General features: G+C 34.5%; 1 protein-coding gene across 3 annotated transcripts in view; it reads right to left on the reverse strand.

Annotated features, from left to right (window-relative positions):
- Window positions 1–24,543, reverse strand: part of CWC27 (CWC27 spliceosome associated cyclophilin) — a 182,972-nt gene that overhangs the window by 13,222 nt on the left and 145,207 nt on the right. For all 3 annotated transcript variants that reach the window (XM_081053636.1, XM_081053635.1, XM_081053637.1), the window contains exons 13-14: window positions 17,825–17,934; window positions 13,531–13,634 (exon numbers count right to left, since the gene is read on the reverse strand). In XM_081053636.1, the coding sequence (XP_080909762.1) occupies window positions 13,531–13,634; window positions 17,825–17,934 (214 nt within the window). The remainder of the gene's footprint in view (window positions 1–13,530; window positions 13,635–17,824; window positions 17,935–24,543) is intronic.

Genomic DNA, 24,543 nt, shown 5'->3' on the forward strand with positions numbered 1-24,543 from the left:
AATGGCCAGACCTCAGAAGAGAGATTTAATAATTAACAGAGGAAAAATAGGAATAAGAAAATGAAAAATATTTGAACAAACAAAAAGAAATACAGGAAAACAGAGCATTAGGTTAACCAAGCACAGAATAAAAAGGACACTGGCCTTTGAGAAAAAGAAACCAAAGATGAAAACCCATGGATTTTCTTTTACTGTTCACTGTTAACATGGGAAAGACCTCCTTTGTTCTGAACTTTGAATGAATGTTAGTATTTTTCCCTCAGTTTGGGGTTTTGAAAAGTCAACTCTTAAAAATGCCTTTTTCCCCCTCAGTTAAAAAGAAGAAAAAAATCCTCACATTATGGAGTGTCTTTAATAAATATTGAGTATTGTTGGAGCAAATGTGAAAAGATGTAATTTTCAAAATATCTTCAGCAACATGGGAATACAGTTTCTCAGCTTTCTTGCCTATCTAACATATTTAATAGTCAGCAAGACACAGGTGGAAAGATTACAGAGCCTTTCCAGAATAAATCAGCAATATGAATTCTTACACCTGCTCTGGGTTTCACCAACTGCTCAGCCAATAACAAATAATCTATGGCCAGTGAACTAACAAAACAACATGCGGAAGATGGAGACCCCAAACAAAAAGGCCTGTTAAGCAGCTGGGGTACATGGCTATCTGCCTGTCTCTCAAAACAAATCCATCAACAGAGCAAACTTCCTTAATGTGATAGAAACTTATTTCAGGGCAAACTGTATGAAAGCACAGAGTCAATGCAGAAGGGTTTTCTTCTTTCAGAAGAAAAAAAGGAGAAAAAGAAGTGACATCAGGGATTGAATAGAGGGCTTAGAATTAAAATAATCACCTTTGCAGGGCCAGTAACTCTGACAAGATCTATTCATAAAAGGACCACATTGGTCTTCTGCAGCATTATTTATATCCCTGTATAAAATGAACACACTAACTAGGGAACGTGGTGTATAATCACAGTCTCTCTTACTTCATTTTTATCATGACCTTAGAACTTGGCTAAGAGAGAAATGGAAGCAAAACATTTACATTACACTGAACTTATAATTCTGTTCTCCAAAGAGATGATATTCTTTTGCTTTCTATTTAAATTATACTTCCAATTGATGTTCCCCATCCCTTTTATTTTTAGTACTAGCCTCAAGGGAAAAACCAATATTTCATTAATAAGGCATTACTGTTCACTGTAAACAATCTCAAATCTCAAATTTATTTTATTTCAGAATGTTAAGAATTATGATAGAAACTAACATTAACAACTGCAACTTATTATGGGTTAACTAAGAAAAGGTCTTAAGAACTGTCAAACATTATATAAATGGTGTAAATTCTAATAATCATTGTAATAGATAAATTCTTAAAAATATCAATGACAACACCGAAGAGGAGAACAAAACATTTATTGATTACCGATTGTTCTAGACACCCTGCTAAATCCTTTAAAAATAGTATCTCATTTAATCTACAAACTAATCTACCAGGAAGGTACAAATATTATCCCCAGTTTACATTTTAAGGAACAGGGTTAGAAAGGTTATATAATTTGCCCAATATCACACAGCTAGTCAACTTCCAAGCTGGGATTTCAGTCTGACTCCAAATCCCATAATTACAACCACTCTATTTATTTCCATTATATTCCTATGAAAAATTATGGGTAAATGCGGCAGGAACTTCTTGTTCAAGTTAAACAAATTTTTAAGTAACTTTCTGATTTTTAATTCTTCAAATAATACAAGTATTATAATATTAGGAATAAGGACGTAGTATTTCCCATGATTTAAAGGGGCTAGGTAATGATTGACTAAGATTTAATAAAGACCTGAAGTCACTTGTTTGGCCTTATTACCACAGTTTAAAAGAACAGCACTACTTTATTTGAAAAAATAAAAAAAATATACAGGCTAGCTCAGTTAGAGAAATTGTTGCAATACAAAATCACAAATAAGAGGGGCGGGCCCGGTGGCTCAGACGGTTAGAGCTCCGTGCTCCTAACTCTGAAGGCTGCTGGTTCGATTCCCACATGGGCCAGTGGGCTCTCAACCACAAGGTTGCCAGTTCAACTCCTCAAATCCCACAAAGGATGGTGGGCTCGGCCCCCTGCAACTAAGATTGAACATGGCACCTTGAGCTGAGCTGCCTCCCAGATGGCTCAGTTGGTTGGAGCACATCCTCTCAACCACAAGGTTACCGGTTCGACTCCCGCAAGGGATGGTGGGCTGCGCCCCCTGCAACTAGCAACAGCAACTGGACCTGGAGCTGAGCTGTGCCCTCCACAACTAAGACTGAAAGGACAACTTGAAGCTGAACGGCACCCTCCACAACTAAGATTGAAAGGACAACAACTTGACTTGGAAAAAAAAAAAGTCCTGGAAATACTCACAGTACCCCAATAAAGTCCTGTTCCCCTTCCCCAATTAAAAAAAAAATCACAAATAAGAGATAATGTATTCCAAAACAAATAGAATTAAACTATTGAGCCAAGCATGATTGTCTAATTTCTGAGATCTACAACTTCCTAGCTATGTATCTTGACCTAAGTTACTTAACTTTTCTGTGCCTCAGATTCTTCCCATATAATTCGGGCATAAGAACAATATCTAACCTATAGGTTTAAAAAAGATTGATTGATGCTTTTTAAATAAATGTTCATTAAAAGTTAGCTTCTACTATAACTTTTATTTCTACTAAAAAACAACTCAAACCCAATGTTTTACTTATCATGGTCAACTGAATTATCTGCACACAAGGAACAGACATTATTACATTTAACTTAATTATCTGCATTAACACCAGAGAGGAGAAGGGATATTAATAATTAAAAACGGCAGGTAGTAGAAAGATTATTAATGAATGTCTTTGGAAAAGGATTTTATGGTTTGTATTTATTTATATGTAGGCATTCTAGATGTCATGGGGATGCACATCATATAAAATAAAAGTGAGAGGTTGGCCACTTGATGACTTTGTTAAACCTTTGTGCTTTTGTTCAGTACCAGAGAGATGAAAAACATTTTGATTAAACTTCTCATAAAAATATTTATATACCTATACCAGAAAATGGCAATAAAATATCCTAGATGTTATTCTTTTTTTATTCCTCATGCTACTTATTTTCCACATGTGATCTTTTACTTCACTTTGAAGGTAGGGGGTTTGTCTAAAGACTGATTATTTCCTTTCTGGCAGTAGGGCTACAATTCAGGTAGCGGCCAACTGGTAAATAATGGGGTCTTTTTATTGACTCCACAGTCAATTGTCTAAGCTTCTTCCAAGGGTGGTTAACTAACAAAATAAGTATAGCATATTATCCAGCCACTTAAGCTTTAGAGGAAAAACATGTGTTGACCAATAAAGGTCCAAGTTGCTTACCAGATATTATATAGTATTATATTGCTACAATAAGATAGCAGTGAGGTAGTGACACAGGAAATGACAGAAAGAGCCATGTAAGAAAATGAAACTGACTGAAAAATATACATAAGGCCTTCTTCTATAATAAAGGATATGTTTAATATCAGTGGGAAAACACAGGATTATTCAATTGTGGTGGTTAGCAATTAAAAAAATAGTTATAATATTAACCTAATACAATACAACAAATCAATTCCAGATGGATTACAGATGTAAATTAATAATAAAAAACAAAACAATACAAAGACTACAGAAAGATACAACTAGGTATTTATATAATCCTGGGATTATGAAGAGCTAAAGAATGACACTGGAGAGAAAACATGGAGAAAAAGATTGCCAGATTTGGCAATGCAAATTTCAAACTCTGTGTTAAAACCAAAACAAAACAAAAATCTCCATAAACAAATTGTAAGGCAATGACAAACTGGTAAAAATATTTAAAAAAAAAATAATATCCTTAATATTGAAGAGCTTTTGTAAATCAACAAATATATAATCACATTATATATTTGACAACTACCACTACTTGACAACTTGACTACTTGACAACTACCACTACAATAATAAAATATAAATGGTCAATTAAGATATTTAAAAAGTTGAACTCGACCAGTTAACAAAGAAATACAAAATAATACAAAGTAGAAATTGGCAAAGATCAGTATATCTAACTCTGTTATCTGTGACATATTGCAACACATACATGCTCACATAATACCTAGAGTAAGGAGAAACCAGCAATTTCATACATTGTTGGTACAGGTATAAATTAGTCAACTTTCTGGAATTCAATCTAGCAAAAATGTCATCAAAGACCTACCTGAGCTGACAGAAATCAGAGTGGCTGAGGGGAGAGAACTGGCTGGAAAGGGGCACCAGAGAATCTGCGGGTAATGTAAATGTTCTATATTTTGGTTTGGTGGGGTTTCCATGGGTGTACACAATTGTCAAAACTCACAAAAGTGAAGAGATACAAATTGTGCATCTTCTTATATTTAAATTATTGCTCAATTAAAATAATTTGTTTTAAACACAGACTTAACTCAGCAGTTTAACTTCCTTTAGCCTAAGGAAATAACATGAATTTGCAAAATATTTAACTATTGGATTATTCACTGATGAAAGCTTATAATAAAAAAAAAGGTGAATTTTTCCATTCTTGGAAAAAGTAAATATATAAATATATGAGGATAGATAAAAGCATTTATATGTTTATATGTGAGATATAAAATTACTAGTGATTTTTCCTTTCCTGTCGTCTTTCAATGCTTTATCTCTTGAACATATATTATAAACACAAATTAGGTTATTTGAAAAATCAGTATTATGACGATTAGTATTAATTTCACCTAATAACTCCATGAAAGAAAATGACATTATTTAAAACTGTCATTAAAGAAATATAAACAACTATGTATAAATTATGCACCTTGCTTTACTAAATTTCACCTGGAATCTTACAACTTAGGTTTTTCCATCTTGCTTCAAGCATCATTTAGCTTTCAGATATGGTTACAGTGTCAGAGTGCTTGTTGATAATTTCTTGATTGCCTGTGTACAATGGCAACTTTTATTTTGTACTGGCTTTGTTGTTATCTGGAACTACCACCGTGAAATGACTTTTTACTATATAGTGTGCTAATCCCAAGGACCTTTGCTCTTTAAACTTTCTTTCCAATAGAAATAAACTACTTATGCCTGCGTAGCTTTTATCTGTTCCAAAGGCTGTCTGCTAAAAAGAAAAAAAGAAAAGATTCTGGAGAGAGTCCACAATCTATGTCTGTATATTCCCAAGAGAAAAGGTAATCTTGTCTACTCTTCTCCTTTTTGTATGATTGCTAAATTTATATACACCACTCTAGATTCAGCTAAACACCTGCTTTACTACACTTTTCTCTTTTCCTCAACAGATTTTAAAATATTAGGTTGTTGCGAAAGTAATTGCATTCTAAAGGGTTAAAAATAACTGCAAAAACTGCAATTACTTTTGCACCAACCTAATAGAACCATTGAGCACTACTAGCAAATTTAATGAATATACCGGGGGTGCCCCCAAAATGTATACACATAACGTGTATTCATCTTTTGTTATCGGTATATATTGAGTACCACAATTTTAATAGTTTTTTTCCTTTCCTAAAATGTGTAGGCATTTTTTTGGTACCCTCTGTATATACATTCCTTTTTGGTCAGAGATAACATAACTGATGTACGTTAACATTCACCTTTTCTTTATTTATTTTTCTTTGAGGTTATTACAAGAGGACTGTATAACTACCATTCTGCCAATTTAATTTAGAATGTTTAGTTTGTGCTGCTTGAGTCATTTTTCAAGCCTTACCAATTCTACCCAGTACCATGCACCCTCCTCTGTCTCTCACACCTAATATTTCCCGAGCACTGCCTAAAAGTCAGGCGCTGTGTTGCCTACTTTACATGAATTATTTCACTTAATTCTAACAATAACTCTGAGGTAGGTATTATCTGTACTTCACAGATGAAGAAACAGACATGCAAGAGAAGCTGCTTGCTCAGGTCATTGAGGAGTCATTGTCGGAGCAGGGATTTGAATCAGGCAGTCTGATTTAATAGTCTACTTTATAATTAGGAGATAATTCAATAGGTGGGATAGTAGAGAGCATCCATGATGGTGCATTTCTTTAAAAGAATGTGGAAATACGCCAAAGATGAGAATAGGTGAGATATATGCTGTAACCAGCTCCAGAAGACAGACATTATTTAGAATCAAAGGTCTCTGAAAGTCATGTTAAATTTTTGTTCTTATCCTACTGATTCTAACTTTATGATGAAATCCCTGTTGGTAAAAGCTGGGTTATGGAAGCAGCATGGGCTCTTATGTGTGAACGATAGTCTTACCATTTATTACTGTGGGATCATGGACAAATAACATAATTTCTTTGAGTCTCAGTTGCCTCATTTATAGAATGGGAATAATATTAATTATCTGATGGAGTTGTAAGAAACAAGTCTACCATAACTGGTCCGTAACCTATGAGCTCCATGAGGCTCTTGTGAAGGTTAATGAAAGAAGATAACATAAAAGTTCTAGCAGAGTACCTGAAATACAGTTGGCACTTGAGAAATGGTGAGCGGGGTGGGGTGGTTAGGGGTGCCAACCCCCATGCACTCAAAAAATCCATATATTACTTTTGACTCCCCTAAAACTTAACTACAGTTGGCCCTTTGCATCTGCAAATTCAAACTCAGACGGAAAACAGTATTTTCGCTCCACGGTTGGGAATCCGGGGATTTTTGATGTGGGGTTATTGAATCCGAGGATGTGAATCACACAGATAAAAAGGGCTGACCGTATTTCTTGAAAAAATCTGCTTATGAGTGGACTCCTGCAGTTCAAACCCATGCTGTTCAAAGGTCAACTGGATAGCACATGCAAATAACTACTTCAAGAATGAATTGGTGGGACCCAGAGCCACGTTTCTCTCCTGCTACTAGCAGAAGAGAGTAAACAAAGCACAGAAAGGGTGTATATTTACTTTAAAGTCAGGTATAAGTGACTTGTACTCTGTCAGTTATTTTGTATAATCTTATTAATTAATCTGAGTGACTGATAATCGGCTAAAAATATATTTAACCAGTGCTTTTGAAAGAAACAATGAAATTTTACATTAAAGGATCTCGGCCGACATTCCAAAACAAAATATGTCTGTGAAAATAGAAATGCTCTACAAGCAAAAGTAATGAATCTAGACACAGACCTTACACCTTTCACAAAAATTAACTCAAATGGACCATAGACCTAAATGTAAAATGCAAAAGTATAAAACTATTAGAAGACAACATAAGAAAAAACCCTACATGATCTTGGGTATGGCGATGACTTTTTAGGTAACACCGAAGGGGTGAGCCATGAAAGAAATAATGAATAAGCTTGACTTCATTAAAATTAAAAAATTCTGCTCTGTGAAAAACAATGAGAAGACAAGTCATGGACTGGGAGAAAATATTTGCAAGAAACAACTGATAAAGAACTATTATTCAAAATATACGAAAAACATTTAAAACCTAACAATAAGACAATGAACAATCTGATTGAAAAGTGGGCAAAAAACTTTAGTAGACACTTCACGAAAGTAGATATGCAGATGGCAAATAGAATGTGAAAAGATGACCAACATCATAAATCATTAGGAAAGCAAATAAAACAACAATGAGATACCACTCCACACCCATTGGAATGGCCCAAATCCAAAACACTGGCAACCAAATGCTGGTGAGGAGGTAGTGTACCAGGAACGCTCACTCACTGCTGGTGAGATAGAATACGATGCAGCCACTCTGGAAGACACTTTGGCAGTTTCTTATAAAACTAAACATACTCTTACCATATGAAACAGCAATCATGCTCCTTGGTATTTAGCCAAAAACAAGTTTACATAAACACCTACATACGGATGTTCATAGCAGCTTTAGTCACAATTGCCAAAATTTGGGAGCAACCAAAAAGTCCTTCAGTAGGTAAATGGATAAACTGTGCTGTACTCAGACAATGGAATATTATTCAGCACTAGAAAGAAATGAGCTATAAAGCCATAAGGAGACACAGAGGAACCTTAAATGCATATTACACTAAATGAAAGGGGATAATCTGAGAAAGCTACATAGTGTTTGGTTCCAACAATACGACATTCTGAAAAAGGCAAAACAATGAACACAGTAAAAAGATCAGTGGTTGTCAGCATTAGGAAGAGAGGGAGGGATGAATAGTCAGAGTATAGAGAATTTTTGGGGTGATGAAACTATTCTGTATGGTTTTGTAACGATGGATACATGAAGTTATATACTGGGGTACCAAAAAAATGTATACAAGTGGGCACTTTGGTCAAAGTTGCTCAAGCAGTAATTCACCCCAATCAGAAGTGTCTGGATGCTGATGGTAACCACTTTGAGCACCTCCTGTAATTGCAGAAGTCAAATGTGACTTGCATTCATCTTTTGTTATTGGTATATATTATTACAATTTTAATACTTTTTTCCTTTCTTAAAATGTGTATATATTTTTTTTGGCACTCTCTGTATTTGTCCAAATCCATAGAACATACAGCATCAAGAGTGAACCCTAATATATGTACTTGGAGTCATAATGATGTGTAAATGTAGGTTCCTCAATTTTAACAAATGAACTGCTCTTGTGCAGGATGTTAATAGTTGGGATGGCTGTGTTCGGGGTGGGGGTGGAGGACAGGGAGAATATGGGAACTCTGTATTTTCTGCTCAATTTTGCTGTGAACCTAAAACTGCACTAAAAAAACAGTCTATTTAAATTTTTTTTCTAAAAACAAAGTCTCCAGATTCATTTAGTTTCACTGGCAAATTCTATCAAATATTTAAAGATGAAATAACACCAATTTTACACTATCTTTTTCCCCCAGAAAATAGAAGAGGAAACATTCCCTACACATTTTATGAGGCCAGCATTATCCCGATATCCCTACTACACAAAAAACAGCACAAGTGAAAACTGTAGAGCAGTACCCCTCATGAACATAGACACAGATTTCACTGACAAAGTGTTAACAATCTCAATTCTGCAAAAATAAAAAGGAAAATACACCATGACCAGGTGTTGTTTATTATGTGATTGCAAGGCTATTCAAGATTTGAAAATCAATGAGTGTAATTTACTATATTAGCAGTTAAAGAAGAAAAAATACAAGATCATATCAATTAATGCAGAAAAGTATTTGACAAAATTCAATGTCATTCATGTGAAATACTCTGAGCAAACAAAGTGGAAGGGAACTTCCTCAACATAATAAAAAGCATCTACAAAAAAACCTATAGGATAATCTTAGAAGGGGAGTTTTTCAGAACCAAGAACCAATTGTCAGAACCAAGAAGATTACTCAGAGCTGAGGATCTTGAAGAATTATACTGAAATTTATACCAACTTTATTAAAAACAGAAGCAAACAAAACTGTATTTTTAAGAAATTTGCAAAGACAAAGAATTTTTTCTAAAATCTATTCTCTTTCACTAAGCACTGCAAAGTACTTTAATTAAGTCTTGAGATTCTAACAGCCCTAAAAGCAAGTCATAAAAATGATATTTACTTGAGAGTATAAATTGGAATGACATTTTGGGAGGGCCATTTGAAAATATTTAGCAAGAGTCTAACATATATACCCACTGATTAGAAATTCCAGTTTTAGAAATTTATCCTGAGAAAATTAGCAATGACAAAGATACAAGGATGTTCATTACAGTGTTGTATATATAATAATAATAATTTAGAAAACTGGAAAGAGCCCAAATATCCAGTAACATGAAGCTGATGAAGTAAACTGTAGTTCATCATATAATAGAATATTACATGGCCATAATAAAAAAATATAAAAATTATATAATAAAATAATGTATGACAAGGAAAAGTATTCACTATATATTGCTGAAGGAAAAAGCAAATTATAAAATTGTAGTATTATATGTTCTTATTTCTGCTTAAAATATGTATGCGCATATAAATATCTAGTGGGGTATACGCATGTATAAATTAATATTTATTGTTGAGTTTTGGATCACAGGTGATTTTTATTTACTTTTTTTGAGAAGTCTGTATTCTGTTTTTTTCTACAGTAAATATCTTTTCCTTATATAATAGAAATAATTATTATTCACTTGAGGCAATTATGCAGTTGTTAGTGTTTCCCTAATTCTTATAATACTGAATACTATATATACTATGGGAAAGTGGTGGAGGGGAGAGAGAAAGAGAAGGAGGGATAAAGGCAGACAGACCTTTATGTTGTGTATTATTTTACCATGTATATTTGTTATGAAGCTTTGGGTTAATCTTAGCTTTAACAATCTGGAAAGAATTTTTGATGGAACATAGTAGTGAATAGTTAGGCTGCACACGATCACAATATACTCTCATAGATTCAATTTTTCTCCTCTTCTTGGAATGCTGAGTTTATTGCGTAAGGAGCAGGTGGCTTTCTTTTTTATAAGTCTCTCGACTGCCTTGTCAGACACAGCTCTCTCAAAACTTTTTTGGGAGCTAACCAAGCTTTATCTAAACAAACCCAAAATGGCATATGGACTTCGTCCACATGGTCATGTGAATCCTTTGGCTGATGACTCCAGCCATGTATCTAATCAGCCATGTATAAAATCCATGCTTAAAGAAGGATTCTATAATACATGAGAGTGTAATGTGTGGGGCAAAGGAATGTAGTGGCAAAGAGACCCAAACTGCTACCCTGAAATCCGGTGCCCACCACTGCCACCAGTATTGGCAGTATATATCCCAACAAAGGGGAGAATTCTAATAATTATGAGTGAAAAATTTCTATCATGCATTTCAGCTTAGATCTACTAATAATACTTCTTTAAATGCCTTGTTAGACAGTGAAATCTGGAAATAATTATCAAACACCATATATAGTGTTTACAATAGAATCATATTTCTTTTCTTTCTTGTCCCCTCCCATTTTTTTGCATAAAAAATAGAATGCTGCTGAATGGTACCCAAATATCTGTTGTATACCATGCCAATACAGCAGCCTAGCCAAAAATGTGAACAGAACAGTTTGCCAAGTAAAAGAAAACATAACAAATTGGTAATGGTTTCTATCTTGACAGAAAATGAAAATGATCCCTCAATGTGTGGTCACTCATGCGGACACATAAAAATGTCTTAGAAGCAATCATTTTACCTCAGATAACAGACCCTGACAGAGTAGTACAGCATTGGCTGACTTTTACTTCTTAGAAAAGCGGCAACCGTGACCTACAAAACAGTCTGGGAGCCATGTAATTTATGCATAACACACGTGCACATGCCAGGCACTCATAGTATTTGCTATAAATCATTTTGAATACAAGACTTCTTTTCTGAGTGGAATATACTTTATGAGAGATGATCTAAATCACCAGAGACTTGATAAAGCTGAACTGGTTTATTTATGAACAGAAATAGTGTTGCTTATCAGGTTACAAAATTTCAATAGTCTATATCACAATAAAAGGGTATTATATAAGGGCACCAGATATTATATATGATTCTGTAAGTGCCTTAAACACTAAAGGATTTTATTAGATGTTAGATAAAACAAATATTAAAAAAAATGTGCAGGTACGTAGCATACAGTTCTGACTTTCTCTTTGGGAGACTGCAATTGAAAGGCAAAACAAACCCCTTAAAGACCTGGTAATAGTTCCTTTAACATATTTCCCCTTCCTTTACCACTTATTTTTGTTCACCAGATGGAGAACTGGCCAACATCATTGACCAGTGATTTTTCTATCTGGTCTATTTTTCTATCTGGTGAAGTTTTCCCATTTGTTTAACTTTCTAATGAGAATGTTAGAACAATGATTGTGTTGTGAAATCATATTACAAACAAGAATGACACTTTAAAAAAACACTAATTGATACCTGAAGCTAATGAGGAATTCAAAATGAGAAAATACAAGGGGCTAGGAAGAACCTTGGGCAGTTACATGGTCTTGCCAAGTTGAAAGTAAATTTGAATCCTGTGGGTTATGAATTTCAAATGGAACTTCTGGGTTTAAATTTGTTGGTGACTTTCCTGTTCAATAAAAAAGGACTTAAATGGCTTACAAAAAGGTTAAAAAAACTTATTGGGCATCACACTGCTCTTACAAAACACCCTGTTGATGAGTTAAGTGTAAATGAATCAGAAACACATGGATCATATTTCCTTAAAAAAACGCATATGGATTCAAAAATAAGGGGAAGACGACTTGGCAAAACATTTTTGAGTGTGGTGACTGAACCCAAAACATTTGAAAGATATTTTGAGACATTCAAGGAATCCAAAACAGAACTAAACCTGTCCAGTCACATAAAACCCAGAAAGTTCTATGCAATGTGCATTTATCTCTATGGGTCAATCAAAATTCACTGAACCTTCGCCTTTGGCACAGAACTATAGGGGCAGTCAGCTTCTGTCTTTAAGCAAGTTTGAATTTAAGTATAAACAAATATTCATAAATAATAGAAACAAAGATACATAATAGTAGAAACCAGGGTTTCACAAAGAATTTGGCATCATAACCCAGATCGTACAGAAATATATTCAGAGAAATACACAATTATTTCCAGGGTCCTAGGGCAGATAGGATTTATTCCATTCAAATCATCACGTCCTCAGCTTTTTTGATTAAAGTTATATATCGTTTCAGAGTCTTACTTGCTTAAATGTTTTGTTAATGAGTGTTTTTATGTCTTTCTTAATGTGTGTCCCAGCACTCCTTCCTCCACCCTCTACATTGTGACTGTTCAACAAATCTTGCTGACCAGTTTCCTGGAGGATGCGAGTGCTGTACATGGTTTTGAAATAGGGCAGCGATGCTGTTTGGCAGAGAGGAGTGAGGCTGTGATTCGGGTTGGGGTAATGGCACATGTGATAGGTCAGAGGAGCCAGAGGGTGAGTCATGTGTGGGGGGTGACCCACGGGCTTGCTTGCAGCAATGTGCCTGAGCCAGGGTGCAGTGGGGGATGGAGGCAGCGAGGTGTGGGGAGGCCTAATATACTACATGTGAAGTCAGCTGGAGGACAGAGGAGTGTGATAAGGGAAAACACAATTCTTAGTCTTTTTTTTCTTTCTTTTTGCCAGTATAGGATAAAGTGCTAAGCACAGGACACGCACAAGTCATTAATTCCTTTATTTCTTATCAGTGTCTTAAAAAGCTGAAAAATATCCAAAGATAAAAATAAGTTAACTATGCATGTATTTCTAGGTTCCTGTAGGTCATAAATTTGAAGAGAAACTTAGTAGGATTATGAAATGGATTGCTGAGTTCTAAAGTATTTGTGGGAAAGTGCAGAAATTAATGATTTAGAATCCTTTAAAGCTGTTTTTTAGTTGTTTGATGTGAGTCTTATCTTTTCCACAATATTAGAAAGCTATTTAGGGCTGGGATAGGGTCATTTCCCACTGGCTGGCACAATGCTGGGAACACACTAAGCACCCAATACATGCTTATTGCAGTGAAATGAAGCAAAGGGTGCTGGAGCCCTACAATGGTGCTCGGAGCCTATCTTTTCATGGTTCATATAAAGAAATCATCCTTCATCATCATCTACTTACCATCCTTCATCATCTTCTACTTCTGTTTCAGAAACATTACTTTCAGGAGTATCAGCAATTGCTTGAGTGAGTTTAGATTTAAACTGGTTCAGCAGTGCAAGGGTCTGAAATAAGAGTAAGACTGTTAAATTTTCCGATAAGTATAAGTATAATTTTAGAAGAGATATTTAAACTTGTTACAAAATATGCTACCAGGATGTAAAACACTTAAGATAAATTTTTAATTTTGAAGGAAAATGACAAAATTGCCTTCCAGCTGCAACAGTGACTGATATTCACAAAACTTGAAATTACTCGGTTTGCATTTGCACTGACATTGTACCTCAGAGACACATGACTATTTTCTTATTTGGGGAACATAAATTTAAATGCATTTAAATTTTAAAATGCATGCTTATTATAAATAGCTAACTTTTCAATGTCCACAAGACAGGGAGGTACTTCATTAAGATATGCAAAATCAAAAACAAAACACCAACCAATAGCATATTTCATTGAACAAATTTCCAAAAATGTAAAAATGTTGGGGAAGGTGAAATAAATGAACACATTAACTGTTGGAAGATGGGTACACTGGATTGATTTAGAAAGCTGTTTATATGTATTAGAAACTTTCAAATGATCATTCCCTTCGATTCAATAATTCCAATTCTGGGAATACATGTAGAAAAAAATCTAAAACACAGAAAATGGCTGATGGGAAAGAAGTGCGCTGTAGCTATAGTCACACAAGTGGAAAAATGGAAACATGTTAAATGTCTATCAGTAAGGAACTAGATAAATTTGGTAAAAAGCAATGAATATGCTTTTTAATATGTTATTAAAAATTCTACACATGAAGCAGATACACTGTATCTGTATAGTTACACTGTATAGTTAAGTGAAAGAAGTAGTATATATATATATATATATATATAGTAACACTGTATAGTTAAGTAAGTAGTATATATATATATATATAGTTACACTGTATAGTTAAGTAAAAGAAGTAGTATATAAATATCATGCTCAGTATGTTTTTTTAAAAAAGGAAGCATTCCCATGATTCTTGTTTGGCTCCATGCCCTTTGTAGGTAAGAAGAAACAAGTGCTTACAATTTTGGTAATCACATTGTCTCCTGGCTATATCTTAACAATCTCCTCCAGAATTTGAGCAGAGAACAGAAGTTAGAAAAAAGATTTTTATTCTACAGTTTAAAAAAAGGACATAATTATAAAATGGGATAAAGTACTACCTATATAAAAATCAAGTATCTAAGATATTGATACATTGAATTCAGTACTAAAATACATTTCAAAAGGAAAAAGTTGTGTGATAATTTAGTATGTGAACAACAGGTATAATGAGTCACAATAAACTGCTAGGTTTGAGAATTTATCTAGCAAATATTATTAAGACCACAGTGCATGGAAAGATTAAGTAGGTTTTGGTGATCTAGAACCTAAGCTCAATAAAGACAGGTGGTGCCAAAACAACTGCAAGACACAAAGGCAGTTACTGCTAGAAAATGATAGTGAAGCATGCCTTGTATGTTTCTGCAAAATTTAATGCTCACGAAAACAACAGCTGAAAATACACACATGGCCATAGCTGTTGAAGGAGAAGAGTTTGGGGGAAATACCTACACATTCCTATAGAATATCCTCATAGGCATTCTGAGGGCTGCCTAGTGTATTAGGGTTTAGATATTTTACGTAGAGTAACGGTTATAGGGCAAAGCTCTTCAAATAATGTTAATAGATAAAGAAGGCATCCCTTGTTTTTAGACCTTACTCATTAAACATTTTTGCTTACCAACTTAGTTGTATTTGCATTACAATAGGAAAAAAGTTTTACAATATTAGAAAATAAAGAGAAGCAAAACAAAACTATCTATTATTATACCACTCAGAATAACCGTTGTTGACATTTTGATATTCATCCTTCAAGGCATGTTATGTGTGTTTGTGTGTAGGTATGTGCTTATAATACCTATGTCTACATTATATACACATCTCCATATGAATATCTCTGTATCTATCTATGTATCTATGTATCTATCTATCTAGCTAGCTAGCTATGTGTCATCTATCTATCAATCGCTTACAAGTAAACTCCATCCATTTATAATGGTGGATTTTTGTACACTTGGAAATGTCTTTTCTGAGGGCATATAGAAAAATGAAAACAAAGGAGAGTTCTTAGTGGAATGAAATTTTAAAACTTCCTAGCAATTTACGCTAGCACTGGATCTTTTGCCTTGAGTTGTAAGTGGCAAGGCAGTCTGTTTTTAGAGCCAGTTAATGTGCTACTGGCATTTGCTCAGAGAAGGGGTCTGTGACAAACACAAAAAAATATCCTCTTGGACTTGCTTAGCTTTATTCAAGATTGGGCTTTCTCTAGCTCCATTCTAAAAGCAAGAGAAGACACTAAGCAGAAAAGCAAATATCACAAAAATAATGGTGCACAACATAGGGTGAAGAAGATAGGATCTGCATGGAGGCATTTCTGTTTGGCACTTACAGGGGAATTAGTCTTTTGGCTTTTGCTGAAGGAATGCACGGCCAACCACTTACAGCATGGCTCTCCAGCACAGTGGGAGAGAACCTTCCCAGTGTGGAGAAGCTGTTTTGAAGGGGCCCTGCCTTGGGAGTCCTTGTGCATGCACATCTACACATAAGACTCTCTCAACTGGCCTCTGCCTTCATCCTGCCCTGGGTTCAGTCTGTTTTTCATACTGCAGCCAGGTGGGAGGGATCTTCCCAAACCGCAAATGAAATCATAGTACTTCCTTCCTTTGATGGCTGCCCATTGCCCATAGAGAAAAATCTTAACTTATTAAATACCGTGCATGAGATGGCTTCTGCTTACCTCTCCAGCTTCATCTCTCTCTCTCATTTATTTTCCAGTCACACTTAAGATCTTTTAGTTCTTTGCAAAGAGATCAAAGACTTCTCATATACTGTTCCTTTTGTCAAGCCACATGTCTCCTATTCAACCTTCAAGCTCAGCTGACAAATCGTTTTTTCATTACAGCCTTCCCAGATTCTTAGGACATCATAGTTCCCTACACCTAACCTGTCATAATGCTCATCCTCTTTTATTGGTATTCCTGTACTTGTTTAACTGGCTCTTTTTCCTGATAGCTCGGAGAGAGGACAGATGTAGTTACCTTGTTTACCACGAAATACAGTAATTCGTACATGGTAGTTTAGTTTCTTAATAATTATTTGCTGGGAGGGGAAAAAAGGAATGCATGAGTAAGAGTGATCCTTACTATCTTTGTTAGTATATTCACTACAGTTGGTATTCAAAGGACTTTGTGATTCTATGAAAACAAGTTAATAATGTACTTTGTCTTAATTTTCTTTGGTGTTCCATTTCTTCTGAAAACCGTACAAATTAGTTCTTTGTAATTATAATTTCCTTTACCTGACTTCTTGTTGAACTTTCCCTATGATTATTTTCATGCTGAGTACTGATGCATGATCCTTCCTTATTAGTAATTAGGTTTCATTTATAATATTAGATTAATTTATCCAAATATGGGTGGGCTTTTAAACTTTTTTTATTTTGCCTATTTTATTCATATGTCTAAAATGGCATGTTTTCATATATACATGGCAGCACCAAAAATAAAAGATTTTGGTCTGCCCTCCTAGCTCTTCAACATGAAGGGCTGCTGGGTTGCTAAGATTTATTTTATTGGTGCTGAGTGCTTCATGTTGTCTATGACTGACTTCCAAACTGTTGAGCTAGCTTCCTATCCCTTGATTCTTGATTTCTGACAATCTTCTTAAATTACTACTTAAAGGTACAGGAATTACTTGCCATAAGCAGAATTTTGTAATATTCACAGTAGAAGTCAACTACTGAACCAAATGCTTTATTTACAGGCAATGTACAGTTTCAAGTGGAGCTGGCCAGTCAGTATGTGAGATGCTGGGCCAGAAGAGATCCCTTCATCATTTATAATCACCACTTCTCTATTTCATAATATTTACTTAGGCAAAGGTTCTACCCAAGTATCTGATAATATGTGGCTTTACAAGGTTCCTGTGCTTGACATGGGAGTAAAAGGTTGAAACCTGCAAGTTTTAGGCTTTTTATCTATATGTCTGAAAAGAACTCTGTCATTTGGACCTTTTCATGAGTGGCAACACTCCTGCCATCTCACCCCATATAAATACATCCCTTTTCATTTTTAAGAAGTAGTGCTTCCCCTGATGTATAATCAAATCTGGCTCCATTAACAACACTTGAAGACAATTAAAAGGCAATGAATTACGTATTGATTTTTGCTTGTGAAATTACCTGTTCTTCCCGGGATGTTCCCTTCTGTGACTGTTGTTTCTTCAAAGTTTCATACTTTTGCTTTTCTCTCCTGTATTCTGCAACAGCACCATCTAGAGCACTCTCTTCCTCTGAAGAACAACAGAATATTCTTAGAATAAATAGTAAAAAGGCTGTGCATTCATATTTATATCTATGCTCATATCTCTGAAGAGGAGGTCAGAACCTGGGATTGGTTTTCCTCCATTTAATTAAAAAATTAAACCTATAAACTCCACCATTCCACAACTATTTCCTAGATCAGCAAGTGACTGATGTTAATTTATCAACCAATTTTATAAACATCTGTATTATATACTGTATGATTATAGTTGTTCTCGCTTGTACTTATGTAACTATAAATCACCTATCTCACTTTTACAATTATGATTTTTCTAAAATTCAGCAATGCCATTTTATATTATTGCCTTGCCTTATAAAATATACTCTTTCAATATTGGTTGATTTTTCAATTACCTGCCACTTTCGTTCCCCAGTTAAAACAATAATAATAACAACAAACAACTTCCATTTGATGGCATCATAAAATATAAATATATCTAAAAAAAATAAGTCAGTTAGGACAGTTACCAGAAGCAGACAAAAATAATTTTCACTAAATTACAAATTAGAAACCAAATGCATGGATTTGATCCTACAATAATTCCACATGAAGATTAATTAACATCTCAGTTCATAGAGTACAGTTTTGCCCCCCGCAAAACAAGTACTTGTACTAACATTTTACAATACCTTACACGTATGCATATTAATGAAAATCTGTGACTTAAAAAAAAACACCAACCTATCTCTTCTCATCTTTGGCTGGCAAACAAAAATGAGCTACATGTAATCAAGAATGCCAGTAATCATTCTGTTCAAGCCTGGGTCTGTTGCTTGCCTCTTTGTTACCTAGTTTAAAGAATATTGTTAATGTGCAGTGTATTAACAACCAGCCATTTTGTTCAAGAGATTTTCTAGTTAATAAAATTTTGAACTATGAAACAAGTAGTCTTTTCATGGTTACCTAATATCATGATTTTGATATTGATCAAAGGGTACAAAGGTTTAATTATGTGGGAAAGACAAGTTCTGGAGATCTAATGTATAGCATGGTGACTACAGTTAATAATATGGTATTGTATATTTGAAATATGCTAAGAGAGTTGACGTTAAGTGTTCTTACCATACACACGTGTACACACACAAACACAAATACAAATAAATTATAACTATTTGAGATGATAGATATATTAATTAGCCTGATTGTGGTAATCATTTTACAATGCCTTCTCTAGTTCTTAGTTTCCTGAGATTTTTAGTGACTACTTTAAAGATATCTTTCCTCTCCTGCTGTTTTAATTTCTAGCCCAAATGAACAGGCAGCTTTAGAACAGCTGTGAGGTTGGCTAGTCTTTTATTACATACATTTGTGATACCAGGATTAAGCCTGCTAAGGTTCCATCTGGACTGCATGGAAATCGTAACCCAAACACTTTTACATGGTACACAAAGCCAAAAACAATGACATCTGCTGCACAAACCCAACTGTGTAAAAATCTGGTCAACTCTATTTCCTGATGAGCATATCATATTAGTATACTTCTATTTATAGTGTGATCGACTATAAATGAGCACAGTGTATTCATTTTCATGTTTTTATTTCTCAGCAACACATGCTGAGCTGATTTCCTTAGCTCCATGTTTCAGTTTGCGAATTCTCTGTTTAGTTGTATCTAATCAGTTTTTGAGATATAAACCGAGTCATTGATTTTAATAATTATTTGTTTGGTTCTTTTTCAAATTCACCCTCTCTTTTTTGATAGCCTTAGTCTTATACTATGATTTTTTTTATTCCTTTAAAAATCTATTTAAAACATACTTGTTGTCTCTTTCAGATTGTTCTTGGGGATCCTTCTGTTATGTCTTCTGACTCTCTCCCCAGAGTGGTCATTTCTCTATGTGTTTTCTAATGGTTAATTGTGAGTTTATCTTTAGCTATAGGAATCCTAGGCACCCAGGACTGTGTAAGAATTTCTAGAGAACTTTCACATTTGTTTCCACCAGGCCATTTATAGGCCCCATTGGTTCAGAGCCATTTATTTTCCAAGTTAATTTCTTATGTTAGGATTCCTATATCATATGGTTAGTTTACATTAAGGCTTTATAGCCATGCCTGGTAGAGGTTTAGAGTTTTGATTTTGATTTTTTATGACAGATCTTCACTCCCCCCCACACACACACATAGCTCTTAAAAATGACAAGCTTCTTTGTGGCCTTCCTGACCAGGTGAACAGTTTTTCTAGTTTCCACCTCTCCTGACCCAAGGCCACATCTCTATACAAGTGTGAGATTGAAACCCCAGCTTCTTGCTATTAGAGCCTAAATCTGGTTCCAATATCCCCCTGGGCAACTATAGTGTCAACTTGCTCACTTAATGCTCTGGTTATGCTTTCTCTGTGATTCTGGTACCTAGGAATTTTCTCCTTCCCTTCCCTTCCCTTCCCTCCCCTCCCCTCCCCTCCCCTCCCCTCCCCTCCCCTCCCTTCCGTTCTTTTCCCTTCCCCTCTTTCAATCTCTTTCTCTCTCTGTCTCTCTTTCTCTCTCTCCCCGTCTCACTTAGCTAAGTATTTAAATTGGGCTATACTGTATTTTATCCAGTATTTCTATGTATTTGTAGGAGAAGGAAGTTATGTGTTAACTCAGTCCATGTTGCCAGAACAGAAAGTAGTACTATCATTTCTTATGTGCTTGAATCCCCCTGAATAAACAAAAACTGAATAAGTGACATAAAACTAATAAAATACACAAGGAGTTTGAAAATTTCAGTTTCACTAAGTACAAAATGCTCTGTACTCTTTTATTCTTCTTATACATCTCAATATACACTGGATGATAATTCATAAAGAATAATGTAATATGATGACGATTTGACGTTAACTGAAATTTCTATAAAACATATGCTAAATAAATAGGAATGAAAAATGGGAGGAAAAAGCATTTACGAAGGACCTACTATATGTTAAGCACCATGCTAAGGTGCTCTATCTTGAGGGAACAGGATTGGACCACAATCAGAATATAGTAACATGGATTTGAGCCCAGGTCTGTATGATACCAAAGACCCACACTATGCCCTACTGTCTTCAATGAAAACTTAAAGTCAGAAAATAAAATTTAGTAACTATCCCCCATATACCTGGCACTCTGAAAAATGCCATGAAAGATATCTAAAACATACATGGTACAGACTTTTTGCTCTAGAAAGTAATCAAAAGGGTAAAATTAACATACATATGTGAAAATAGTTAAGAAATCACCTGTTGATTATAAATGTTGAACTGCTGATTCTTTCTTTCTTTTTTTTTTCGAAATTACATTTTTTTTAAATTTATTAGTTTCAGGTGTACAAGACAAGGTACTACTTAGATGTTCATCATTTATATCCCTCACACTGCGAATCCCCCCTCCCCCCATCCACTATCCCTTGAACTGCTGATTCTTGGATAGAATACCAGCCTTCTAAAGGGCTTAAAGCTTCCCTATATTTCAGTGTTAGAAAATTAAAAAAAAAAAAAACTTAGCTCTTTCTGAGATAAAATCAGGCAATCTATATGAAAGGGCTTGGTGAAGAGAATGTCCAACACCACTATAACCATGAGTTTACTATTAGAGCATCCGTTTACGAGAGCACCAGCGCTAGAAGTTACCTTGAGGATTTTCTAATGTAACTTCTCAGTTTATAGGTGAGGCAACCAAGGTCCAGGTAAGTGAGGGTACTTAGCTAGCATCCACTGTGGATTAGAAGCAGAGCCTGGGCTAAAACTGGTGTTCTGACTTTTAGTTTAGGTGACAATATGCAGTAAGACTGAATATTAAGTACTATACTTTTGTCCCTACATGTCATTAAAAATGCCTCTAACCTTTCCCGTAAGAGCTAGTCAGAAACTTAATCCTTGCTTCATTGATCCTTTTCATTATGAAACCTTTTTGTTCTGAGAATAAAGGGGTAAAGACTATCAATTATTGGTTACTTAGCTTATGAACCAATGGTATCCATCTACAAATTTCATTTAATAGATAAAAGGCTTATATCCTCTACTGTCTCAGGACCAGAACTCAAGGAGCTAACAGATCCAAGTAGCTACACATTATTCATTTACAAAAAAAAAGCATATTGAGTGATTATTATATGACAGAAACTGTAAGCCTGCTTATAAATGATTTTTTAAAAATCTGGATCCACTACTTCAAGGAAATTTGTGAAAAATTCCCATAATAAATGAAAACTTTTATATAAAGGTGATATGTTACCAATAATAAACAGAATTTGTAAAGGGGTAGATTTTAATGGATATAGAAAACTCTCAGCGCTACTGAAATCTCGTCATACTTTCTGAAAGCTACAAAGTATGTTTTTATCAAATTTTATATATACCAGACCTTAAATTAATTCTAGGAAAAGTACCAGACTTGAATATAGAGCTAACACGATAGCTAACATTTCAAGTACTCACTATGTGCCAGAAACTAGTACCTGAATTACTTGTTTAATCCTTATAACCAACAACCCTATGAGGAAGGCATATTATTAGTCCCAGTTTGCCAATAAGGAAACTAATGCAATAGAGGTTAAATCACTTATCTCAGGGATTATAAACATTGGAATATAAACCCCTGCAGTCTGGTTCTAAAGTACAATCTCTAAACCAGATTGTTTTTTTCTTCTTCAGATCTGAGATACAAGAAAACTTAGAAGAAAATATTTAATTTTGACATAAAAAGGCATCAGGTCACCAACTGGTGTGGTGATAAAATAAAATCCTGTCAAAAAAAGGTCCTAAATTCCTCTCAAACTATAACAAATGGGCAGTACAGAATCCTTTATGGCTTTTTCTTGATTCTCCTTCAGTAATCATATTTTTCCCTCATGGGAACCTTTAAACACTTTGTAGCTCCTAACCACACTACACCATAACTGCCTCTTTGTCTGTACTGCCCCCTAGGCTATAAACTCACATAGCAGAGACTATGCCCTGTTTGTGGCCTAGCATTATGCCTTGTATATAGGATGTACTCAATAAGTAGTAGCCGAATGGACTAATGAACAAACTGATCATTTTCAGGTCTTGGATTATAACAGTGTCCATAGTGGCTTATTGCTCTTGCTAGATGGAGCAGCTCCTGGAGGGGTTTGGAGCATACAAATACTTTTTCAATAGATAATTGCCTAATAAGTTGAGTTGTAAGGAATTAAGTAATTTCTGATACTTTTGAAAGAGGTGAGAAGAGTAGAAATCAACTTTAAGGCGGTTACCCCTGATAAAAGCCTCTGAGCACTGAGCTTCTGGGTAGTCTCCCTGTAAGAGTAGCAGCTATTCACTGAGGCTTTGCCTCTCCTTGAGGAGCTACTGGGGATAGACTACATATCCTCCCCCAAGTCAGAAGGCCTGTTTTTCGGTTTGTTGTAAAAAAAAAAAAAATCCTTTATGGAAATGATATCAATGGGAATATTCTATGACATTAAAATGAGGGCCTACATGTAATATATTCTTTGTGATCATTTTTTTGGAATTATAATCCATAATATTTATGGAGTGACTATAGGTTGAATCGGTACTAATTTTATTTTAAAGATATTATCTAAAATTGTTTAGATAATATCTTTAGAAAGTGAAAAAGAAGAAAACTGGTCTCTCTATCCAATGAAAGAGCCAAAGAAAAACTTATTCACAATAAAGAAATTATTTAATAGAGGTGTCTAGATGCACACTTACAAAGACTATGCAGAAACTTAGTCAAAGACTGGGCTAAAAATTTAATATATTTTTTCTGTACTATGAACTAAAATAAGAAGTCTACAACTTACTCATTTTATTAAGCAATTTTAATTCTCAGCGTATTTTTTATTCTACAAATTGAACAATACTGGCTCCATCTGGTGGTCAAAATAAGCCCCTAGAGTTTCATGAAAATTGGTCAAATGTGGTTAAGTGATTTAGGGACTACTGGGAAGTATGTTTGAACATTGAACACTGAACGTTGGCATATACTTCAACATTGACATTGATTAAATGGAATTCAGTCTACATTTACATGGAGTTTATTTCTCTTTCTCTATTGTTCGTCCTAGATTCACTGCTTCATGTTATTTTGGGTCTTAAAATAATTCTCAAAATGAAGTAACAGAACATTTTCCTCTGTCTTTTTCTACTAACAGATTTAAAAAATGTGAAGGTAACAAATTATAATACATTATACTTATTCAGATTTTGTATTCCATTTTGGAATTTAAACTATACAAATACTCATTGATTTTTAGCTGTATTTTCCATTAGACATTTCCAGATAGGGTAGCTTGTGACTCTATGAAAGTTCATATCTGGGGGTTCTCTACATTTATATTCTAATGACAGCTTAATCTTAATTTTAAAATTCAGTTTAAAAGGAGTATGTCCAGAATCACAACACAAAATATTAGTTCTAAGAAGTTCTTAGGCAGCAATGACCTGCTCATTTTATAGATGAAAAATCTAAGGTTCAGAGAGGTTAAATAATTGTGCTAAGCTGGGAATTGAAAAAAACAAACAACAATCAGATTTTCTGACAACCCAATATTGTTTTCTCTATATACAGTACTATGTGTCTTTTCTCATTATCGTGCATAACTACTGTTGGTATATTTCATTACAATCTAATAA

Source organism: Rhinolophus hipposideros (assembly GCF_964194185.1).
Source record: "Rhinolophus hipposideros genome assembly, chromosome: 7".
Taxonomy (NCBI): Eukaryota; Metazoa; Chordata; class Mammalia; order Chiroptera; family Rhinolophidae; genus Rhinolophus; species Rhinolophus hipposideros.